Source organism: Dromaius novaehollandiae, unplaced genomic scaffold (genome assembly GCF_036370855.1).
Source record: "Dromaius novaehollandiae isolate bDroNov1 unplaced genomic scaffold, bDroNov1.hap1 HAP1_SCAFFOLD_188, whole genome shotgun sequence".
NCBI classification, from domain to species: Eukaryota; Metazoa; Chordata; class Aves; order Casuariiformes; family Dromaiidae; genus Dromaius; species Dromaius novaehollandiae.
The window spans coordinates 11,924-31,088 of NW_026991473.1; the positions used below are offsets into that span (position 1 = coordinate 11,924).

General features: G+C 72.0%; 2 protein-coding genes across 4 annotated transcripts; one reads left to right on the forward strand and one right to left on the reverse strand.

Moving 5' to 3' along the window:
* The first annotated feature begins 790 nt into the window (after window positions 1–790).
* On the forward strand, window positions 791–11,636 carry PRMT1 (protein arginine methyltransferase 1). 3 transcript variants are annotated; one of them, XM_064504521.1, is made up of 11 exons: window positions 791–904; window positions 2,496–2,549; window positions 2,796–2,897; window positions 3,795–3,950; window positions 4,036–4,099; window positions 5,077–5,219; window positions 5,829–5,916; window positions 6,410–6,525; window positions 7,149–7,299; window positions 9,598–9,719; window positions 10,721–11,636. In XM_064504521.1, exons 1-11 carry the CDS (start codon window positions 875–877, stop codon window positions 10,802–10,804), a joined length of 1,110 nt encoding a protein of 369 aa, XP_064360591.1. In that variant the 5' UTR covers window positions 791–874; the 3' UTR covers window positions 10,805–11,636. The 3 variants fall into 3 exon arrangements, with proteins under 3 accessions (XP_064360591.1, XP_064360593.1, XP_064360592.1); XM_064504523.1 differs by having other exon boundaries at window positions 7,212–7,299; XM_064504522.1 differs by lacking the exon at window positions 2,496–2,549.
* A 294-nt stretch (window positions 11,637–11,930) lies between these two features.
* On the reverse strand, window positions 11,931–18,177 carry LOC135326756 (reticulocalbin-3-like). The gene is made up of 7 exons (XM_064504524.1): window positions 18,105–18,177; window positions 16,082–16,279; window positions 14,564–14,751; window positions 13,682–13,854; window positions 13,517–13,577; window positions 12,827–13,026; window positions 11,931–12,166 (listed from the first exon to the last, which is right to left on the reverse strand). The coding sequence occupies exons 2-7, from the start codon at window positions 16,276–16,278 to the stop codon at window positions 12,059–12,061; spliced, it is 927 nt and encodes a 308-aa protein (XP_064360594.1). The 5' UTR covers window position 16,279; window positions 18,105–18,177; the 3' UTR covers window positions 11,931–12,058.
* Window positions 18,178–19,165: the final 988 nt, after the last annotated feature.

Genomic DNA, 19,165 nt, shown 5'->3' on the forward strand with positions numbered 1-19,165 from the left:
GGGGTAACTGGGACCAGTGGGGGTAACTGGGGGGGGTCTAGGGGGAAACTGGGACCAGTGGGGGTAACTGGGGGGGCTATAGGGTAACTGGGACCAGTGGGGGTAACTGGGGGGGGTCTAGGGGGTAACTGGGGACCAGTGGGGGTAACTGGAGAGGGTCTAGGGAGCAACTGGGACCAGTGGGGGTAACTGGGGGGGGTCTAGGGGGTAACTGGGAACCAGTGAGTGTAACTGGGGGCCTAGGGGGTAACTGGGAACCAGTGGGGGTAACTGGGGGGGGTCTATGGGGCAACTGGGACCAGTAGGGGTAACTGGGGGGGGTGTCTATAGGGTAACTGGGACTGGGGGGGTAAATGGGGGGATCTGGGGGGCAACTGGGACCAGTGGGGGTAACTGGGGGGGGGGGTCTAGGGAGCAACTGGGACCAGTGGGGGTAACTGGGGGGGTCTGGGGGGGGGGAACTGGGCCTGGGGGGCGGGACCAGCCTTGACGGGCGCCGCCGCCCGCCTATGAGCACGCGGTGGGCGGGGCCGCCCCGCCGCGGGGGCGGCGCCAGCCGCCGGGGCGTCTGATTGACGCCGCCGCTGCCCAATCGCCTCCCCGCGACCCCGCCGGCGCCCCGCCCCGCTGCGAGGCCGCGCGCGAGGCCGCGGGGAGGGCGGGGGGGAGAGGGAGGAGGCTGCCGAGCGGCGGCCGCGCCCCCCAATCGCCGGCGGCGGCCGGGGGCGGCGGCCAATGGGGGCGCGGGGGAGGTGGGTCCCGCCCCGCCCCCGATATAAAAGGCGGCGGCGCGGCGCCGGGCGGGGCGGGAGGCGGGCGGGCCGGCGCGGGGGGGGAGGCGGCTTCTTGGCTCGCGCTCGGCGGCGCTCACAAGATGGCGGAGGCGGCCAACTGCATCATGGAGGTGAGGGGGGCCGCGGCGCGCCGGGGGGGTCCGCGTGGCCGGGGGGGGTTGGCGGGGCTGGGGGGGCTCCGGGGGGGTTATGTGGGGCGGGGGAGGGCGCTCGGTGGGGCCGAGGCCGGGGGGGGTTTAACGGCCTCGGGGGGCCGTAATGGGGCCGGGGGGGTCAGTGGAGCCGGGGGGGGGCCGGGGGTCTTTGCTTCCCCCCCCCGGGGGGGTGTTTAGACCCCGAGGGGGGGTATTTAGGCCCGGGGGGGGCGTAGAGGCCCCCCGGAGGGGGGTTATTTGCCCCCCGGGGGGGTATTTAGGCCCCCGGGGGGGTATTTGCCCCGGGGGGGGGTTATTTGCCCCCTGGGGGGGGGTTCGCCGGGGGGGGGGCGGCCCCACGTGGAGGCCCCGGTGGCGGCGGGGCCACGTGGGAGGTCGCCGCTCCCCCCCCCGCCCCCCCCGGGGCGGCCCCGCCCCCGCCACGCGGCTCCCGCCGCCCCCGCGGACAAAGCCGGGGGGGTCCCGGACGCCTGGGCCCCCCCGGGACCCCCCCTTCCCCTCGCGAGAGCTCGGGGCGGTGTCGCGATAGCGGAGGATCCTGTCGCGATAGGCTGTGTCGGGGGGGGAGGGAGGCTTCGGGGCCTTGCGATAGGGCGGGGGGGGCTGTTGGGAGGCGCCTGTCGCGACAGGGCTTGGGGGGGGAGGTCTGTCGGGACAGGATGGCTCTGTGTTTGGGGGGGCGTGTTTTTTTGGGGGGGGCTGTCGCGATAGGAAAGCAGTGTGTATGCGGGGGGGGGGTCTTGTCGCGATTGGGGGTGTCCTGGCTGGCTCGTCGTGACGGGGGGGGGCCCTGTCGTGACAGGGAGGTGACCCAGAGCCGTCTGCTCGTGTGGCTGCCGTGGGGGGGGGGGAAACGCAGGAGCTGCCCCCCCCCCGCCCCCAAAAGCCCCCTCTGCCCCCCAGGTTGTGCCCCTAAAAGTGCCCTCCCGGGGGGGGGGTCGTGGCCCCCCCCCAGCCCCCCACGGGGGTCCCAGGCCCTCGCGGCCCCCCCTGGACCCCCCCAGCCCCCCATGTGGGGGTCTCAGACCCTCATGGACCCCCCACGCCCTCAGAGCCCCCCCCCATGGGGGTCGCGGCCCCCCCAGCTCTTCCCTGGCCCCCCACGTGGGGGTCCCGGGGTCCCAGGCTCCCATGGGCCCCCCCAGACCCCCCCCCTCACCCCCCCCCCACGGGGGTCCCAGGCCTTCATGGCCCCCCCTCACCCCCCCCCCACGGGGGTCCCAGGCCTTCGTGGCCCCCCCCTCACCCCCCCACGGGGGTCCCAGGCCCTCGTGGCCCCCCCTCGCCCCCCCTTCCCCCCCATGGGGCTCCCAGGCCCTTGTGACCCCCCCCACTCACCCCCCATGGGGGGTCCCAGGCCCTCGTGGCCCCCCCTCACCCCTTCACGGGTGTCCCAGGCTCTTGCAGCCCCCCCCGCGCCCCCCCCACGGGGGTCCTAGGCCTTCATGGCCCCCCCTCGCCCCTTCACGGGGGTCCCAGGCCCTCGTGGCCCCCCCCGCGCCCCCCCCCCCCCCGGTTGACCTCTCTCCCTTGCTCTCTCTTCTAGACGTTTGTGGCCACCCTGGCTAACGGGATGAGCCTGCGGCCGCCGCTCCACGATGTAAATATCCGCCCCCCCCCGCGCCCCCCCCCGGCCACAACCCCCCCCTCAGGCCCCCTAACAGCCCCACCCAAACCCCCCCCGCGGCAGCCCCCCCCCCCCCAATCGGGGCAGCACAGAGCAGGCGGCAACCTCCCCCCCCCCCGCCGTGTTGGTGATATTTTTGGGGGGGGTGTCAGCGATTTTGGCCCCCCGCCGGGTCTGACATGTTGTCCCCCCCCCCATGTGTGTGTGCCCCCCCCGCAGGTGTCGTGCCCCCCCCCGGAGAGCAGCGGCAAGCCCTCGGCCGAGGAGATGACCTCCAAGGACTACTACTTCGACTCCTACGCCCACTTCGGCATCCACGAGGTGACCCCCCCGCGGCCCCCCCGGGCCCCCAGACCCCCCGGCCCCCCCCGGGGTGTGGGGGGGCCCCTCCGCCCCCCCACGGACCCGTTTTGCCCCGGGGGGGGGGGGGGAACACGGATGCATTCACCCCATGGAGGAGACCCCGGGGGGGGGGGTGTGGGGCAGGTTGGGGGGGGCTGGGGGGGTTGGGGGGGCTCAGGGCTGCTTGGGGTTTTTTTTTGGGGTGCCAGGACCCCCCCGTGACCCCCCCGGCCCCCCCAGGAGATGCTGAAGGATGAGGTGGGGTTTGGGGAGGCCGGAGGAGGCCGTGGGGGGGTCAGGGCAGGTCGTGGGGGCTCAGGGGAGCTCAGGGTGGGTCAGGGGTTTTTTTGGGGTGCCGGGACCCCCTGTGACCCCCCCGTGACCCCCCGTGACCCCCCCGGCCCCCCCAGGAGATGCTGAAGGACGAGGTGGGGTTTGGGGAGGTCGTGGGGGCTCAGGGGAGCTCGGGGTGGGTCAGGGTTTTTTTTGGGGTGCCGGGACCCCCCCGTGACCCCCCCGGCCCCCCCGTGACCCCCCCCCCGTGCCCCCCTGTGGCCCCCCCAGGAGATGCTGAAGGACGAGGTGGGGTTTGAGGAGGCCGTGGGGGGCTCAGGGCAGGTCGTGGGGGCTCAGGGGAGCTCGGGGTGGGTCAGGGTTTTTTTTGGGGTGCCGGGACCCCCCCATGACCCCCCCGTGACCCCCCCGGCCCCCCCAGGAGATGCTGAAGGACGAGGTGGGGTTTGAGGAGGCCGTGGGGGGCTCAGGGCAGGTCAGGGCAGGTCGTGGGGGCTCAGGGGAGCTCGGGGTGGGTCAGGGGTTTTTTTGGGGTGCCGGGACCCCCCCGTGACCCCCCGTGCCCCCCCCCGGCCCCCCCAGGAGATGCTGAAGGACGAGGTGCGCACGCTGACCTACCGCAACTCCATGTTCCACAACCGGCACCTCTTCAAGGACAAGGTGGTGCTGGACGTGGGCAGCGGCACCGGCATCCTCTGCATGTTCGCCGCCAAGGCCGGCGCCCGCCGCGTCATCGGGGTGAGCTGTGGGGCGCCGTGGGGCGCTATGGGGTGCTGTGGGGCGCTATGGGGCCCCCCCGGCTCACCCCGGCCCCCCCCGGCAGATCGAGTGCTCCAGCATCTCCGACTACGCCGTGAAGATCGTCAAGGCCAATAAGCTGGATCACGGTGAGGCCCCCCCGGCTGCCCCCTAAGTGCCCCCCTGTGACCCCTAACTGCCCCCCCCAAGACCCCTAACTGCTTCTGGGACCCCCAACTGCCCTGCTGGGCACCCCCGGGACCCCTAACTGCACCCTAACTACCCTACTGGGACCCCTAAGTGCACCTGGGACCCCTAACTGCCCCCTAACTGCCCCCCTGGGACCCCTAACTGCCTCTGGGACCCCTAACTGCCCCCTAACTGCCCTACTGGGCCCCCTAACTGCCCTGCTGGGCCCCCTAACTGCCCCCTAACTACCCTGCTGGGCCTCCTAGCTGCCCCCTAACTGCCTCTGGGACCCCTAACTGCCCCCCTAGCTACCCCTGGGCTCTGTTACTGTCTTCTTCAGCCCCCTAACTGCCCCATAGCTGCCCCCAGGCCCCCTAACTGCCCCCCCAGGTACTCCTGGGCCCCCTAACTGCCTTTCTGGCCCCCTAAGTACCCCCAGCCACTCGTTAGGCCCCCTCTCTGCCCCCTAACTACCCTCAGGACCCCTAAGTTGGTCCCTAGCTGCCCCACAGCTGCTCCTTAGGCCCCCCCTCTGCCCCCTAACTGCCCCCAGACCCCTAAGTTGGTCCCTAGCTGCCCCACAGCCGTTCTTCAGACCCCTCCTCTGCCCCCTAACTACCCCCGGGACCCCTAAGTTGGTCCCTAGCTCCCTCCTAACTGCCCCACAGCTGCTCTTCAGACCCCCCTCTGCCCCCGAACTGCGCCCAGACCCCTAAGTTGGTCCCTAGCTGCCCCACAGCTGCTCTTCAGACCCCTCCTCTGCCCCCTAACTACCCCCGGGACCCCTAAGTTGGTCCCTAGCTGCCTCCTAGCTGCCCCACAGCCACTCCTCAGGCCCCCAGGCTGCCCCACGGCTGCCCAAGCTGCCCCCGGAGCCGCCCCCCCCGGCCCCACGGCTGCCCCCCAAGCTGACCCCCCCCCCCGCTGGCCCCCCCAGTCGTCTCCATCATCAAGGGGAAGGTGGAGGAGGTGGAGCTGCCGGTGGAGAAGGTCGACATCATCATCAGCGAGTGGATGGGCTACTGCCTCTTCTACGAGTCCATGCTCAACACCGTCATCTACGCCCGCGACAAGTGGCTGGTGAGGCCGGGGGGGCCCCAAAACCCCCCCCCGGGGGCCCCCAGAACCCCCCTGAACCCCCCCGGGATCCCCGGACCCCCAGGGTGCCCCTAGGACCCTCGGGGACCTCCTCAACCCCATGGGTGACGAGTCCATGCTCGACACAGTCATCTCTGCCTGTGACAAGTGGCTGGTGAGGCCGGGGGGGCCCAAAACACCGCCCCGGGGGCCCCCAGAACCCCCCTGAACCCCCCCAGGACCCCCAACACCCCAGGGTGCTCCTAGGACCCTCGGGGACCTCCTCAACCCCATGGGTGATGGGTCCATGCTCGACACAGTTATCTCTGCCTGTGACAAATGGCTGGTGAGGCCGGGGGGGCCCAAAACAGCCCCCTGGGGACCCCCAGGACCCCCAACACCCCAGGGTGCCCCTAGGACCCTCGGGGATCTCCCCAACCCCATGGGTGACGAGTCCATGCTCGACACAGTCATCTCCGCCTGTGACAAGTGGCTGGTGAGGCCGGGGGGGCCCCAAAACCCCCCCGGGGGCCCCCAGAACCCCCCCGGGACCCCCAGAGGCCTCGGGGATCTCCCCAGCCCTATGGGTGACCCCCGCGTCGTCTCCCCCAGACCCCCGACGGCCTCATCTTCCCCGACCGGGCGACGCTCTACGTCACGGCCATCGAGGACCGGCAGTACAAGGACTACAAGATCCACTGTGAGGGGCCTGGGGGGGTCTGATGGGGGTCTGGGGGCATCTCGGGGGGGTTTGGGGGCATCTTTGGGGGGTCTGGAGGTGCCTCAGAGGGGTCTCGGGGGGGTGGGGGGCATCTGGGGGGGGTCTGGAGGTGTCTCAGAGGGGTCTCGGGGAGGTTGGTGACATCTCGGGGGGGGTTTGGGGGCATCTTGGTGGGGTCTCGGGGGGGTTGGTGACATCTCGGGGGGGTTTGGGGGCCTCTTGGTGGGGTCTCGGGGGGGTTGGGGCATCTCAGGGGAGTTTGGGGACGTCTCAGCGTGGTCCGAGGATGTTTTGGGGGCATCTCGGGGGGGTTTGGGGGCATCTCAAGGGGGTTTGGGGGCATCTCGGGGGTCTCAGGGTGGTTTGGGGGCATCTCAAGGGGGTTTGGGGGCATCTTGGGGTCTCTGGGGGTCTGGGGGGTCCCTGGGGGTCCCCGTCTCCCCCCTCTCACCCCCGTCCCCCCCCCCCCAAGGGTGGGAGAACGTCTACGGCTTCGACATGTCCTGCATCAAGGACGTGGCCATCAAGGAGCCGCTCGTGGACGTGGTGGACCCCAAGCAGCTGGTGACCAACGCCTGCCTCATCAAGGTGGGCCTGGTTTGGGGGGGCTGGGGGGGGGGTCCGGGGCCTGGCCCCCACCCATGGGTGCTGCTGGGACCCGTCCCGGTGCCGGGGGGGATCTGGGAGGTGCCGAGGGCTCCTTGGTGGAGTCTCTTCTGCCTGTGTGGGGGTTCCTGGGCCCCGTGTGGGGTTTTGGGGGGTCTTGGGGGCCCCGTGTGAGGTGTTGTGGGGTCTGGGGGGTGCCGGGGGGGGGTCGGGGGTCCCGCGGCCCCCCCGCGACGCCGTCCGGCCCCCCCGCAGGAGGTGGCCATCTCCACGGTGAAGGCGGAGGAGCCGACCGTCGCGGCTCCCGCCCGCCCGCGTGGGGCTGGGGGGGTCCCGGGCCCCGGGGCGAGGTGGTGTGGGGTCTGGGGGGTCCCGTGGGGGGGTCGGGGGTCCCGCGGCCCCCCCGTGACGCCGTCCGGCCCCCCCGCAGGAGGTGGACATCTCCACGGTGAAGGCGGAGGAGCCGACCGTCGCGGCTCCCGCCCGCCCGCGTGGGGCTGGGGGGGTCCCGGGCCCCGGGGCGAGGCGGTGTGGGGTCTGGGGGGTGCCGGGGGGGGGTCGGGGGTCCCGCGGCCCCCCCGTGACACCGTCCGGCCCCCCCGCAGGAGGTGGACATCTACACGGTGAAGGTGGAGGAGCTGACGTTCACGGCGCCCTTCTGCCTGCAGGTGAAGCGCAACGACTACGTCCACGCGCTCGTCGCCTACTTCAACATCGAGTTCACCCGCTGCCACAAGCGCACCGGCTTCTCCACCAGTGAGAGGGGGCGGGGCCTCGAGAGGGGGCGGGGCCTCCGGTGGGCGGGGCCGGGGGTGGAGCCTGCGGCAGGGGGTGGGGCCAGCATCGAGGTCGCCTGCTGCCCCAAGTGCACTGGCTTCTCCACCAGTGGGCGGGGCCTCAAAAGGGGGCGGGACTTCTGCCAGGTGGGTGGGGCCTCTGGTGGGTGGAGCCTATGAGAAGGGGCGGGGCCAGCATCAAGTTCACCTGCTGCCCCAAGAGCACTGGCTTCTCCACCAGTGAGAGGGGGGCGGGGCCTCTGCCAGGGGGTGGGGCCTCTGCCGGGGGCGGGGCCTATGAGAAGGGGCGGGGCCAGCATTGAGTTCACTGTTTGCCCCAAGCGCACTGGCTTCTCCACCAGTGAGAGGGGGCGTGGCCTCGAAAGGGGGTGGGGCCTCCGATGGGAGGGGCCTCCGATGGGAGGGGCCTATGAGAAGGGGCGGGGCCAGCATCAATTTTACCTGCTGCCCCAAGTGCACTGGCTTCTCCACCAGTGAGAGGGGGCGGGGCCTCGAGAGGGGGCAGGGCCTCTGCCAAGGGGCGGGGCCTCTGATGGGTGGAGCCTGTGACAAGGGGCGGGGCCAGCATGGAGTTCACCTGCTGCCCCAAGTGCACTGGCTTCTCCACCAGTGAGAGGGGGTGGGGCCTCGAGGGGGGGGCTTCTGCCAGGTGGGCGGAGCCTCTGGTGGGCGGGGCCAAGGGTGGAGCCTGTGGCAGGGGGCGGGGCCAGCATCGAGTTCACCCGCTGCCCCAAGCGCACTGGCTTCTCCACCAGTGAGAGGGGGCGGGGCCTCGGAGAGAGGGCGTGGCCTGAGGCAGGGGCGGGGCTTCTGCCAGGTGGGCGGAGCCTCTGGTGGGCAGGGCCTCTAATGGGTGGAGCCTGTGGCAGGGGGTGGGGCTAGCAGCGAGGTCACCTGGGGCCATGAGTGTGATGGGCTTCTCCACCTTGGGGGCGGGGCTACTGGCTGGGGGGCGGGGCTAGTGGCTGGGGGGCGGGGCTACTGGCTGGGGCGGGGCTGGGACGAGCCCCTTGGCTTGTGTCCCCCCCCCCAGCGGGTCCCCACGTCCCCCCCGTGTCCCCAGCGGGTCCCTGTGACCCCTGGTGGAGTCCCAGCGTGTCCCCACGTGTCGAGGGGGGCCCTGGGGGTCCCGGTGTCCCCGGGGGTCCTGGCTGGGTCCCCAGAGGGTCCCGGTGTCCCCTGGGGTCCCCAGAAAGTCCCCAGCACTCTGGGGGTCCCAGCAGGTCCCCTTGTCCCCAGGTGTCCCAGCAGGGTCCCAGTGTGTCCCCAGCGGGTCCCCATGTCCCCAGGTGTCCCAGCAAGGTCTCAGAAGGTCTCTGGGGTGCCACCATGTCCCCGGTGTGTCCCCACATGTCCCCAGAGGGTCCCCATGACCCCAGGTGGCCCAGTGGGTCCCTGGGGTGCCAGCATGTGTCCCCCAAGGGTCCCCATGTCCCCACGTGTCCTCAGAGGGTCCCCACGACCCCAGGTGGCCCAGTAGGGTCCCAGCGGGTCCCCGTGACCCCAGGTGTCCCCAGCAGATCCCCATGACCCCAGCGTGTCCCTGCGTGTCCCCTGACCCCAGGTGTCCCCAGAGGGTCCCACCATGTCCCCATGCCCCCAGGTGTCCTAGTAGGGTCCCGGCAGGTCCCTGTGACCCCAGGGGGTCCCAGCATGACCCCAGGTGTCCCAATGTGTCCCCATGTGTCCCCAGCAGGTCCCCGGGGTGCCAGCATGTCCCCAGCGGGTCCCCGTGACCCCAGGTGTCCCCGTAGGGTCCCAGTGTGTCCCCATGACCCCTGGTGTCCCCAGAGGGTCCCAGCAGGTCTGCATGTGTCCCCAGTGTGTCCCCATGATCCCAGGTGTCCCCAGAGGGTCCCCATGACCCCAGGTGTCCCCAGCGGGTCCCAGTAGGTCCCTGTGTCCCCAGCGGGTCCCTATGACCCCAGGTGTCCTCAGAGGGTCTCGATCACCCTGGGTGTCCCAGTGTGTCCCCATGACCCCAGGTGTCCCAGCAGGGTCCCTGTGTGTCCCCACATGTCCCCAGTGGGTCCCAGCAGGTCCCCACATGTCCCCAGAGGGTCCCCATGACCCCAGGTGTCCCAGTAGGGTCCCAGCAGGTCCCCGTGTGTCCCCAGTGTGTCCCCATGACCCCAGGTGTCACAGGAGGGTCCCAGTGCATCCCCACGTGTGCCCAGTGTCCCCGGGGGGTCCCCGGCCGTGGGGGGGCCACCGGGGGGGTGACACCGCGTCCCCAGTGCCACCGTGTCCCCCGCAGGCCCCGAGTCGCCCTACACGCACTGGAAGCAGACGGTCTTCTACATGGAGGACTACCTGACGGTGAAGACGGGCGAGGAGCTCTTCGGCACCATCACCATGAAGCCCAACGCCAAGAACAACGTGAGGGGGGGGGACACGGGGACACCGGGGGGGGGACACGGGGACATGGGGGGGGACACGGACACCGGGGGGACGAGGATGCTGGGGTGGCGGGCGGCCATCTCCGCCGCCGGCCTCGGGGGGGACATGGGGGTCTTGGGGGGACGTTGGGTTGTGGGGTGGCATCGGTGGGGCCCAGGGGGGACGTTGGGCTCCTGGGGGGGGACATTGGGGTCTTGGGGGGGGACGTTGGGTTGGGGGGTGGCATTGGGGGTCTTGGGGGGACATGGGGGTCTGGGGGGGTCCTGGGGGGGACATTGGGGTCTGGGGGGGGACATGGGGGTCTTGGGGACGTTGGGTTGTGGGGTGGCATCGGTGGGGCCCAGGAGGGACGTTGGGGTCCTGGGGGGGACATTGGGGTCCTGGGGGGGACGATGGGTTGTGGGGTGACATTGGGGGTCTGGGGGGGTCCTGGGGGGGACATTGGGGGTCCCTGGGGGGGACATGGGGGCACTGGGGGGTCCTGGGGGGGGACATTGAGGGTCTGGGGGGGGACATGAGGGTTACGGGGTGACATTGGGGGTCTTGGGGGGGGGACATTGGGGTCTTGGGGGGGGACGTTGGGTTGGGGGGTGGCATTGGGGGTCTTGGGGGGACATGGGGGTCTGGGGGGGGGACATGGGGGTCTTTGGGACGTTGGGTTGTGGGGTGGCATCGATGGGGCCCAGGGGGGACGTTGGGGTCCTGGGGGGGACATTGGGGTCCTGGGGGGGGACACTGGGTTATGGGGTGACACTGGGGGTCTAGGGGGGGACATGGGGGTCCTGGGGGGGGACGTGGGGGTCCGGGGGGGCACATTGGGGTCTGGGGGGGGATGTTGGGTTATGGGGTGGCATCAGTGGTGCCCAGAGGGACAGTGGGGTCCTTGGTGGCTCTGGGGGGGCCGTGGGGGGGTCTGGGGGGGTCTGTGGGGCCGTGGGGGTGTCCCTCGACCCCCTGACCCCCCCGTGTCCCCCCCCCAGCGCGACCTGGACTTCACCATCGACCTGGACTTCAAGGGGCAGCTCTGCGAGCTCTCCTGCTCCACCGACTACCGCATGCGCTAGGGCCCCCCCGCGAGACCCCCCCGGACCCCCCCCCGGGGACGAGAGACCCCCCCGGGCTGTGAGACCCCCCCGGACCCCCCCCCCGGGGACCAGAGACCCCCCTGAGCCCCCCTGGGGATGAGAGACTCCCCCGAGACCCCCCCCGGGGACGAGAGACCCCCCCCGAGCCCCCCCCCGGGCCTGAGACCCCCCCCAAGCCACCCCGGGGGGGCTGTGACAACCCCCTACACCCCCCCCCAGGGCTGTGACACCCCCCTGTGCCCCCCCCCGGGGCTGAGACCCCCCCCCTCAAGCCACCCCGGGGGGCTGCGACCCCCCCCCAAAACCCCTTCTTTGGGGGGGGGGGCAAGACACCCCCAACCCCCCTGGGGGGGCCCCGACCCCCCCCTCCCCAAAAGGGGGGGGGCTGAGACCTCATGACCCCCCCACTGCTTTAGGGGGGCCCAGACCCCCCCCCCGAGCCCCCCCAGGGGTCCTGAAACCCCCCTTTTCCCCGGGGGGGGGCCCCCAAATCCCTCCATTTCCCCGGGGGGGCCCAAAACCCCCCAATCCCTGGAGGGGGGGGTCCCCAAATCCCCCCCCCCGGCAGGGTCCCAGCCCCTTGGGGGGGTCCCTGTGCCCCCCCCATGGAAGGGTCCCCTTGGGGGGGGTCCTCATGTCCCCCCCCCTTTCGTCCCCTGGGGGGGGGCCCGGTTTTTTGGGGGGGGGGGCAGCAGCGCGGGGGGGGGCTGCGGACGGTTCCCCCCCCCCCCCTCGGCTCCCCCCCCCCCCATTTCGTAACTTATGTTTTTATATGGTGCCGTCGCCGAGGAATAAAACGGAGCCGGAAGGAGCCGCTGCGGGGGCCCAGGCGTCCGGGGGGGGGCCCAGGCGTCCGGGGGGGCCCCAAAATCCCCGGGAGGGTCCCCAAAATCCCAGGGGGGCCCCAATGACAGCGGGGGGCAGGTGGAGGTGGGGGGGACACGGCCCCGGCTCTTTATTGCGCTGCTGTGCTTCGGCGGGGCCCAGGCGTCCGGGGCAGGACCCAGGCGTCCCGGGGGGGGGGCCCAGGTGTCCGGGGGGGTCCCCAAAACCCCGGGGGGGGCCCCAAAACCCTGGGGGGGGCCCAATGACAGCGGGGGGCAGGTGGAGGTGGGGGGAGACGCGGCCCCGGCTCTTTATTGCGCTGCCGTGCGTCGGCGGGGCCCAGGCGTCCCAGGAGGGGCCCAGGCGTCCGGGAGGGGCCCAGGCGTCCGAGGGGCCCCGGCGTCCGGCTCAGAGCTCGTCGTGGGGGCGCGTGAGGTCCTCGCCGTAGCTCGTCGCCTGGCTGCCCACAAACAGGTTCCACTTGCCCAAAATCTCCTCCTTGGTCAGCTGCCCGTCCTGGGGGGGGGCGAGGGGGGGGCGTTAGGGCTTGGGGGCCCAGGCGTCCGGGGGGCCCAGGCGTCCGGGAGCCCCTGCTCTTGCCCCAACTCCCCTGGGGGCCCAGGCGTCCGGGATCCCACCCGGGGGGGGCCCAGGCGTCCGGGACCCCCTCCCCTCCCCACGCAGGGGCCCAGGCGTCCGGGATCCCACCCGGGGGGGGCCCAGGCGTCCGGGACCCCCTCCCCTCCCCACGCAGGGACCAGGCGTCCGGGATCCCCCCCAGGGGGGCCCAGGCGTCCGGGAGCCCCTCCCCTCCCCACGCAGGTGCCCAGGCGTCTGGGATCCCCCCCCAGGGGGGCCCAGGCGTCCGGGGGGGCCCAGGTGTCCGGGACCCCCTCCCCTCCCCACACAGGGGGCCCAGGCGTCCAGGATCCCCTGTTCCCGCCCCAACTCCCCCCCGGGGGGCCCAGGCGTCCGGGACCCCCTCCCCTCCCCACGCAGGGGGCCCAGGCGTCCGGGGGGCCCAGGCGTCCGGCACCTGGTCGGCGTCGGCCTCGTGCAGCAGGTGCTGGGCCTCCCGCTCCGTCCCCCTCCCCACACAGGGGCCCAGGCGTCCGGGAGCCCTTCCCCTCCCCACGCAGGGGGCCCAGGCATCCGGGGGGCCCAGGCGTCCGGCACCTGGTCGGCGTCGGCCTCGTGCAGCAGGTGCTGGGCCTCGGCCTGGGCCGGGTCGGCGGCCGGCGGCCGCAGCCAGTGAGCGATTTCGGCCGCGTCCAGGCGCCCGTCGCCGTCCAGGTCGCGGAAGAGCCCGAACTGCTCCCGCTCCGTCTGCACCCAGCTCGGCTCCGGCGCCCCCGGCTCCCCCGCGTACATGTCGCCTGCGGGCCCAGGCGTCCGGGTGAGGGGGCCCCGGGGGCCCAGGCGTCCGGGTGAGGAGCCCCAGGGGCCCAGGCGTCCGGGTGGGGGGGCCCGGGGGGCCCAGGCGTCCGGGAGAGAGGGCCCAGGTGTCCGAGTGAGGAGCCCCAGGGGCCCAGGTGTCCGGGTGAGGGGGCCTGGGGGGCCCAGGCGTCCGGGCAAGGAGCCCCAGGGGGCCCAGGTGTCCGGGAGAGGCACCCCACGGGGCCCAGGCATCCGGGAAAGGTGCCCAAAGGGGCCCAGGCGTCCGGGCGAAGGGCGCAAGGGGACCCAGGTGTCTGGGAGAGGTGTGTCAGGGGGCCCAGGCGTCCTGGTGAGGTGTGTCAGGGGGCCCAGGCGTCCGAGCGAGGTCCCCAGGCGCACCCAGACCAGGGCATGTGGGGACCCAGGCGTCCGAGCCCTGCCCCCTTACCCCCCCACCCCCCACCGAGGGGCCCAGGCGTCCGGCCTCACCGATGTACTCGTCCACCTGCACGTAGCCGTCGCCGTCCTTGTCCATGTCCTCGAGGGTCTCCTGGGGGGGGGGACACGGGGGTGAGCGGTGGCCGCGCCACGGGGGGCCCAGGCGTCCAGGAGGGGGCCCAGGCGTCCGGGCGGGGGCCCAGGCGTCCGGCTCACCGCCGCCACCACCAGCCGCATGTGCTCGAACTCCTCGGGCTGCAGGAAGGCGGCGAGTTCGTCGCCCGTCACCGTCCCGTCGCCGTCGCCGTCGGCCGCCCGGAAGCGCCGCTCGTCGCGGGCCACCAAGCGCCGGTACTTGGCCGCGTCCGCCACGTCCCCAAAGTCCTCGTCTGCGCGTTGGAGGGAGGGGGCCCAGGCGTCCGGGAGGGGCTCAGGCGTCCGGGAGGGGCCCAGGCGTCCGGGGGAGCTGGACCGCACCCCCTGCGCCGCGGGGAGCCTAGCGCCCTGGGGGCCCAGGCGTCCGGGAGCCCCCCACTATCTCCATGGGGGCCCAGGCGTCCGGGACCCCCCCTCCCCATTGGGGGCCCAGGTGTCCGGGGGACCCCTGCTCTGATCCTAGCTCCCCTGGGGGCCCAGGCATCCGGGAGCCCCCCACTACCTCCATGGGGTCCGAGGTGTCCGGGAGCCCCCCCCACATTGGGGGCCCAGGCGTCCGGGAGCCCCCCCCCATCTCTATGGGGGCCCAGGTGTCCAGGACCCCCCCTCACTGGGGGCCCAGGAGTCCCAGCCCCCTTCCCAGGGACCCAGGGCCCCCCCAGCGTCCCGCCCCCCCCCATGGGGCCCAGGCGTCCGGGGGTGGCCCCGGCGTCCCCCACCACCCGGGGAAGGGCCCAGGCGTCCGGGAGGGGGCCCAGGCGTCCGGGGCGACCCTCACCGTGGCCGTAGCCCCGCCGGCGGGACTCGGGCCAGGCCAAGGCCGCCATGGCGGCGGGGCCCCGGCGTCCCCCTCCCTCCCCACCCCACCATGGGGGGCCCAGGCGTCCGGGAAGGGGCCCAGGCGTCCGGGGAAGGGGCCCAGGCGTCCGGGGCGGCCCTCACCGTGGCCGTAGGCCTGCCGGCGGTACTCGGGCCAGGCCAGGGCTCCGTCGCCGTCGCCGTCCCAGCGGGCCCGGCCCCTGCTCAGGCTCTCGGCCAGGCCCCGCTGCCGCCGCCGCCTCAGCCAGGCCCCCAGCTCGGCCGCCGTCACCGCCCCGTCGCCGTCGCCGTCCATGAGCCCCGCCAGCAGCCTGGGGACACGGGGGGGGGACACGGGGGGGGACATGGCGTCATGGGGGGCGCGGGGACACGGGGATGTGGGGGGACATGGGGACACGGGGGTCATGCAGGGACACGGGGACGTGGAGGGACACGGGGGGACACGGCATCACAGGGGGTGCGGGGACATGCAGGGACACGGGGGACATGCGGGGACATGGGGACATGGGACATTGGGGACATGGGGGGACATGGAGGAACATGGAGGGACATGGGGGACATGGGGGGACATGGAGGAACATGGAGGGACATGGGGGACATGGAGGAACATGGAGGGACATGGGGGGACATGGGGGACATGGAGGGACATGGAGGGACATGGGGGACATGGAGGAACATGGAGGGACATGGGGGGACATGGGGGACATGGAGGGACATGGGGGGACATGGGGGACATGGGGGACATGGAGGGACATGGGGGACATGGAGGGACATGGGGGGACATGGGGGACATGGGGGACATGGGGGGACATGGAGGGACATGGGGGACATGGGGGACATGGGGGGACATGGAGGGACATGGGGGGACATGGGGGACATGGAGGGACATGGGGGACATGGGGGGACATGGGGGACATGGGGGACATGGGGGACATGGAGGGACATGGGGGACATGGGGGACATGGGGGGACATGGAGGGACATGGGGGGACATGGGGGGACATGGGGGGACATGGGGGACATGGGGGGACATGGGGGACATGGGGGACATGGGGGACATGGGGGGACATGGAGGGACATGGGGGGACATGGGGGGACATGGGGGGACATGGGGGACATGGGGGGACATGGGGGACATGGGGGACATGGGGGGACATGGAGGGACATGGGGGGACATGGGGGGACATGGGGGACATGGGGGGACATGGGGGACATGGGGGACATGGGGGGACATGGAGGGACATGGGGGACATGGGGGACATGGGGGACATGGAGGGACATGGGGGGACATGGGGGGACATGGAGGGACATGGGGGGACATGGGGGGACATGGGGGGGAACCCAGGCCACCCCAGCCCCACCCGGACACCTGGGCCCATGTACGGGGAGGTCCCCGGAAGCCTGGGCCCCGGGAGGACAGGGAGGATGGGTGTGGGGGTTGGGGGCTTCCCGGACGCCTGGGCCCCGGGAGGACGGGGTTGGGGGGGGTTGGGGTCCCCCGGACACCGGGGCCCATGTACAGGGGGGTCCCCGGGCACTGAGGCCCATGTACAGGGGGGTCCCCGGACGCCTGGGCCCCGGGAGGATACCGAGGCCGGGGGTGGGGGCTGGGGGCCCCCCGGACGCCTGGGCCCGGCCCTACCCGAGGCGGCGGCGGCTCTCGGCGGGCGGCAGCGCCTCGAACTCGCGGGCCCCCTCGGCGCCCAGAAAGGCCTCGTGGTCGTAGGCGAAGCCGCGCGCGTGGTCGTGGGGGGGTCGCCGGCCCGGCCCCCCCTCGCCCGCCGGCTCGGCCCCCGCCAGCCACAGCGCCGCCAGCCACCACCAGCCCCCGCCCGCCATGCTGGGGGGGGGGGGGCGAGGGGGGGGTCAGGCGGACCCCGAAACGGCCCCTAAAGCCCCAAAACTGCCCCGAAACACCCCGAAACGGCCCCTAAATGGTGCCAGAATGGCCTCAAACACCCCAAAATGCCCCCAAACCACCCCAAAATGGCCCCAAACCACCCCAAAATGGCCCCAAACCACCCCAGAATGGCCCCGAAATGGCCCCAAATGCTCCCAAACGCCCCTATGTGTCCCCAAATGGTGTCCCAAATGGCCCCAATAGCCCCCAAATGGCCCCAAATGGCCCCAAATGGTGCCTAAAATGGCCCAAATAGCCCCCAAATGGCCCCAGAATGGCCCCAAATGCCCCACCTGTCCCCAAGTGGCTCCCAAATGCCCCCAAATGGCCCCAAACGGCCCCAAAATGGCCCCAAATGCCCTCAAATGGCCCCCAAATGCCCCTGTGTGTCCCCAAGTGGCACCCAAAATGGCCCAAATAGCCCCCAAATGCCCCAAAATGGCCCCAAACAGCCCCAAAATGGCCCCAAATGGCCCCCAAATGCCCCTGTGTGTCCCCAAGTGGCACCAAAAAAGGCCCAAATGGCCCCAAACGGCCCCAAAATGGCCCCAAATGCCCCCAAATGCCCCTGTGTGTCCCCAAGTGACACCCAAAATGGCCCAAATAGCCCCCAAATGGCCCCCAATTGCCCCCATGTCCCCAAACAGCCCCCAAATGCCCCCAAATGGCCCCCAATTGCCCCCCAGGTCCCCAAATGGCCCCCAAATGCCCCCAAATGGCCCCCAATGGCCCCAATTGACCCCAAAACACTCCCAAAATGCCCCTACGTGTCCCCAAATGCCCCCCCGGGTCCCCAAACGGCCCCACGAGGCCCCCGGGGCCCCCCCGAACCGCCAGTTTGTCCCCAGAGGCCCCAAAACGCCCCAAAATGACCCCAAACGACCCCACCCCCCCACTTGCCCCTCAGACCCCCCCGTTGCCCCCCTCATCCCCCCAGGTGCCCCCCAGATGGCTCCCAGTTGCCCCAGTTGCCCCTTAGACCCCCCCAGTTGCCACCAGTTGCCCCTCAGATCCCTCCCAGTTGCCCCCAGACTCTTCCCAGTTGCCCCAGTGGCCACCAGTTGCCCCTCAGACCCCTCCCAGTTGCTACCAGTGGCCCCTCAGACCCCTGCAGCAGCCACCAGTTGCCCCTCAGATCCCTCCCAGTTGCCCCCAGACCCTCCCAGTTGCCCCAGTTGCCCCCAGTGGCCCCTCAGATCCCTCCCAGTTGCCCCCAGACCCTCCCAGTTGCCCCCAGTTGCCCCTCAGATCCCTCCCAGTTGCCCCCAGACCCTCCCAGTTGCCCCAGTTGCTCCCAGTGGCCCCTCAGACCCCTCCAGTGGCCACCAGTTGCCCCTCAGGTCCCTCCCAGTTGCCCCCAGACCCTCCCAGTTGCCCCAGTTGCCACCAGTGGCTCCTCAGATCCCTCCCAGTTGCCCCTCAGATCCCTCCCAGTTGCCCCCAGACCCTCCCAGTTGCCCCAGTTGCCCCCAGTGGCCCCTCAGACCCCTCCAGTGGCCACCAGTTGCCCCTCAGGTCCCTCCCAGTTGCCCCCAGACCCTCCCAGTTGCCCCAGTTGCCACCAGGGGCCCCTCAGACCCCTCCCAGTTACCCCAGTGGCTCCTCAGATGACTCCCAGTCGCTCCCAGTCCCCCCCAGTTGCCCCTCCCCCATGTCCCCCCCAGAGCTGCCCCTCCCCCGCCAACGGCCCCCCCGAGCCCAGTTCCCCCAGTGCCTCCCAGTGCCTCCCAGTGCCTCCCAGTGCCTCCCAGTGCCCCCCCTGCACCTCCGCTCCGGCCCGCGCCGCCCGCCCGAATGGGGGGTCCCGGCCGCCCCGCCCCGCCCCCACCTCCCCCCCAGCCAATGGGGAGCGGCGGTGCCCAGGTGGGGGCGGGGCGGGGGGGCCGGCTCGCCTCCCCATTGGCCGCCGCCCGCCACGTTGCCGGCGGTGCCGCGGCTTTTGCCCAAAACCAGAGTTTTTCGCCCCAGGAAAGCAGCTGGGGGGGGGGGTTGGCTTAAAGGGTCCGTGATGGTGTAGTGGGCTCTATACTGGGCTGTACTGGGGTGTACTGGGCTGTACTGGGGGCTATATGGGACTGCACTGGGCTGTACTGGGGGCTAGACGGGACTGCACTGGGGTGAACTGGGGCAAACTGGGGGCTATATGGGACTGCACTGGGCTGTACTGGGGGCTAGACGGGACTGCACTGGGGTGAACTGGGGCAAACTGGGGGCTATATGGGACTGCACTGGGCTGTACTGGGGGCTAGACGGGACTGCACTGGGGTGAACTGGGGCAAACTGGGGGCTATATGGGACCGCACTGGGCTGTACTGGGGGCTAGACGGGACTGCACTGGGGTGAACTGGGGCAAACTGGGGGCTCTATGGGACCGCACTGGGCTGTACTGGGGGCTAGACGGGACTGCACTGGGGTGAACTGGGGCAAACTGGGGGCTATATGGGACCGCACTGGGCTGTACTGGGGCAAACTGGGGGCTCTACTGGGGAGCCGCTGCTCCAAACTGGACCCCCCATACTGGCCGCTGCGATGCCCAGCACGAGCCCGTACAGGCGTGCGGGAGCCCGGAGGAGCCCGTACGGACCGGTACGAGCCCGAAGCAGCCCGTAGAGGCCCGTACGCGCCTGTACGAGCCCATGGGACCCCGTATGGGCCCGCCGCGAGCCCGTGGGAGACGGCCGCGAGCCCGTGCGAGCCCGTAGAGGCCCGTAGAGGCCCGTACCAGACTGTACGTGCCTGCATGAGGCCGTACAGGCCCGCCGCGAACCCGTGCGAGCCTGTAAAGGCCCATATGAGCCCGTAGAAGCCCGCCGCGAGCCCGTGCAA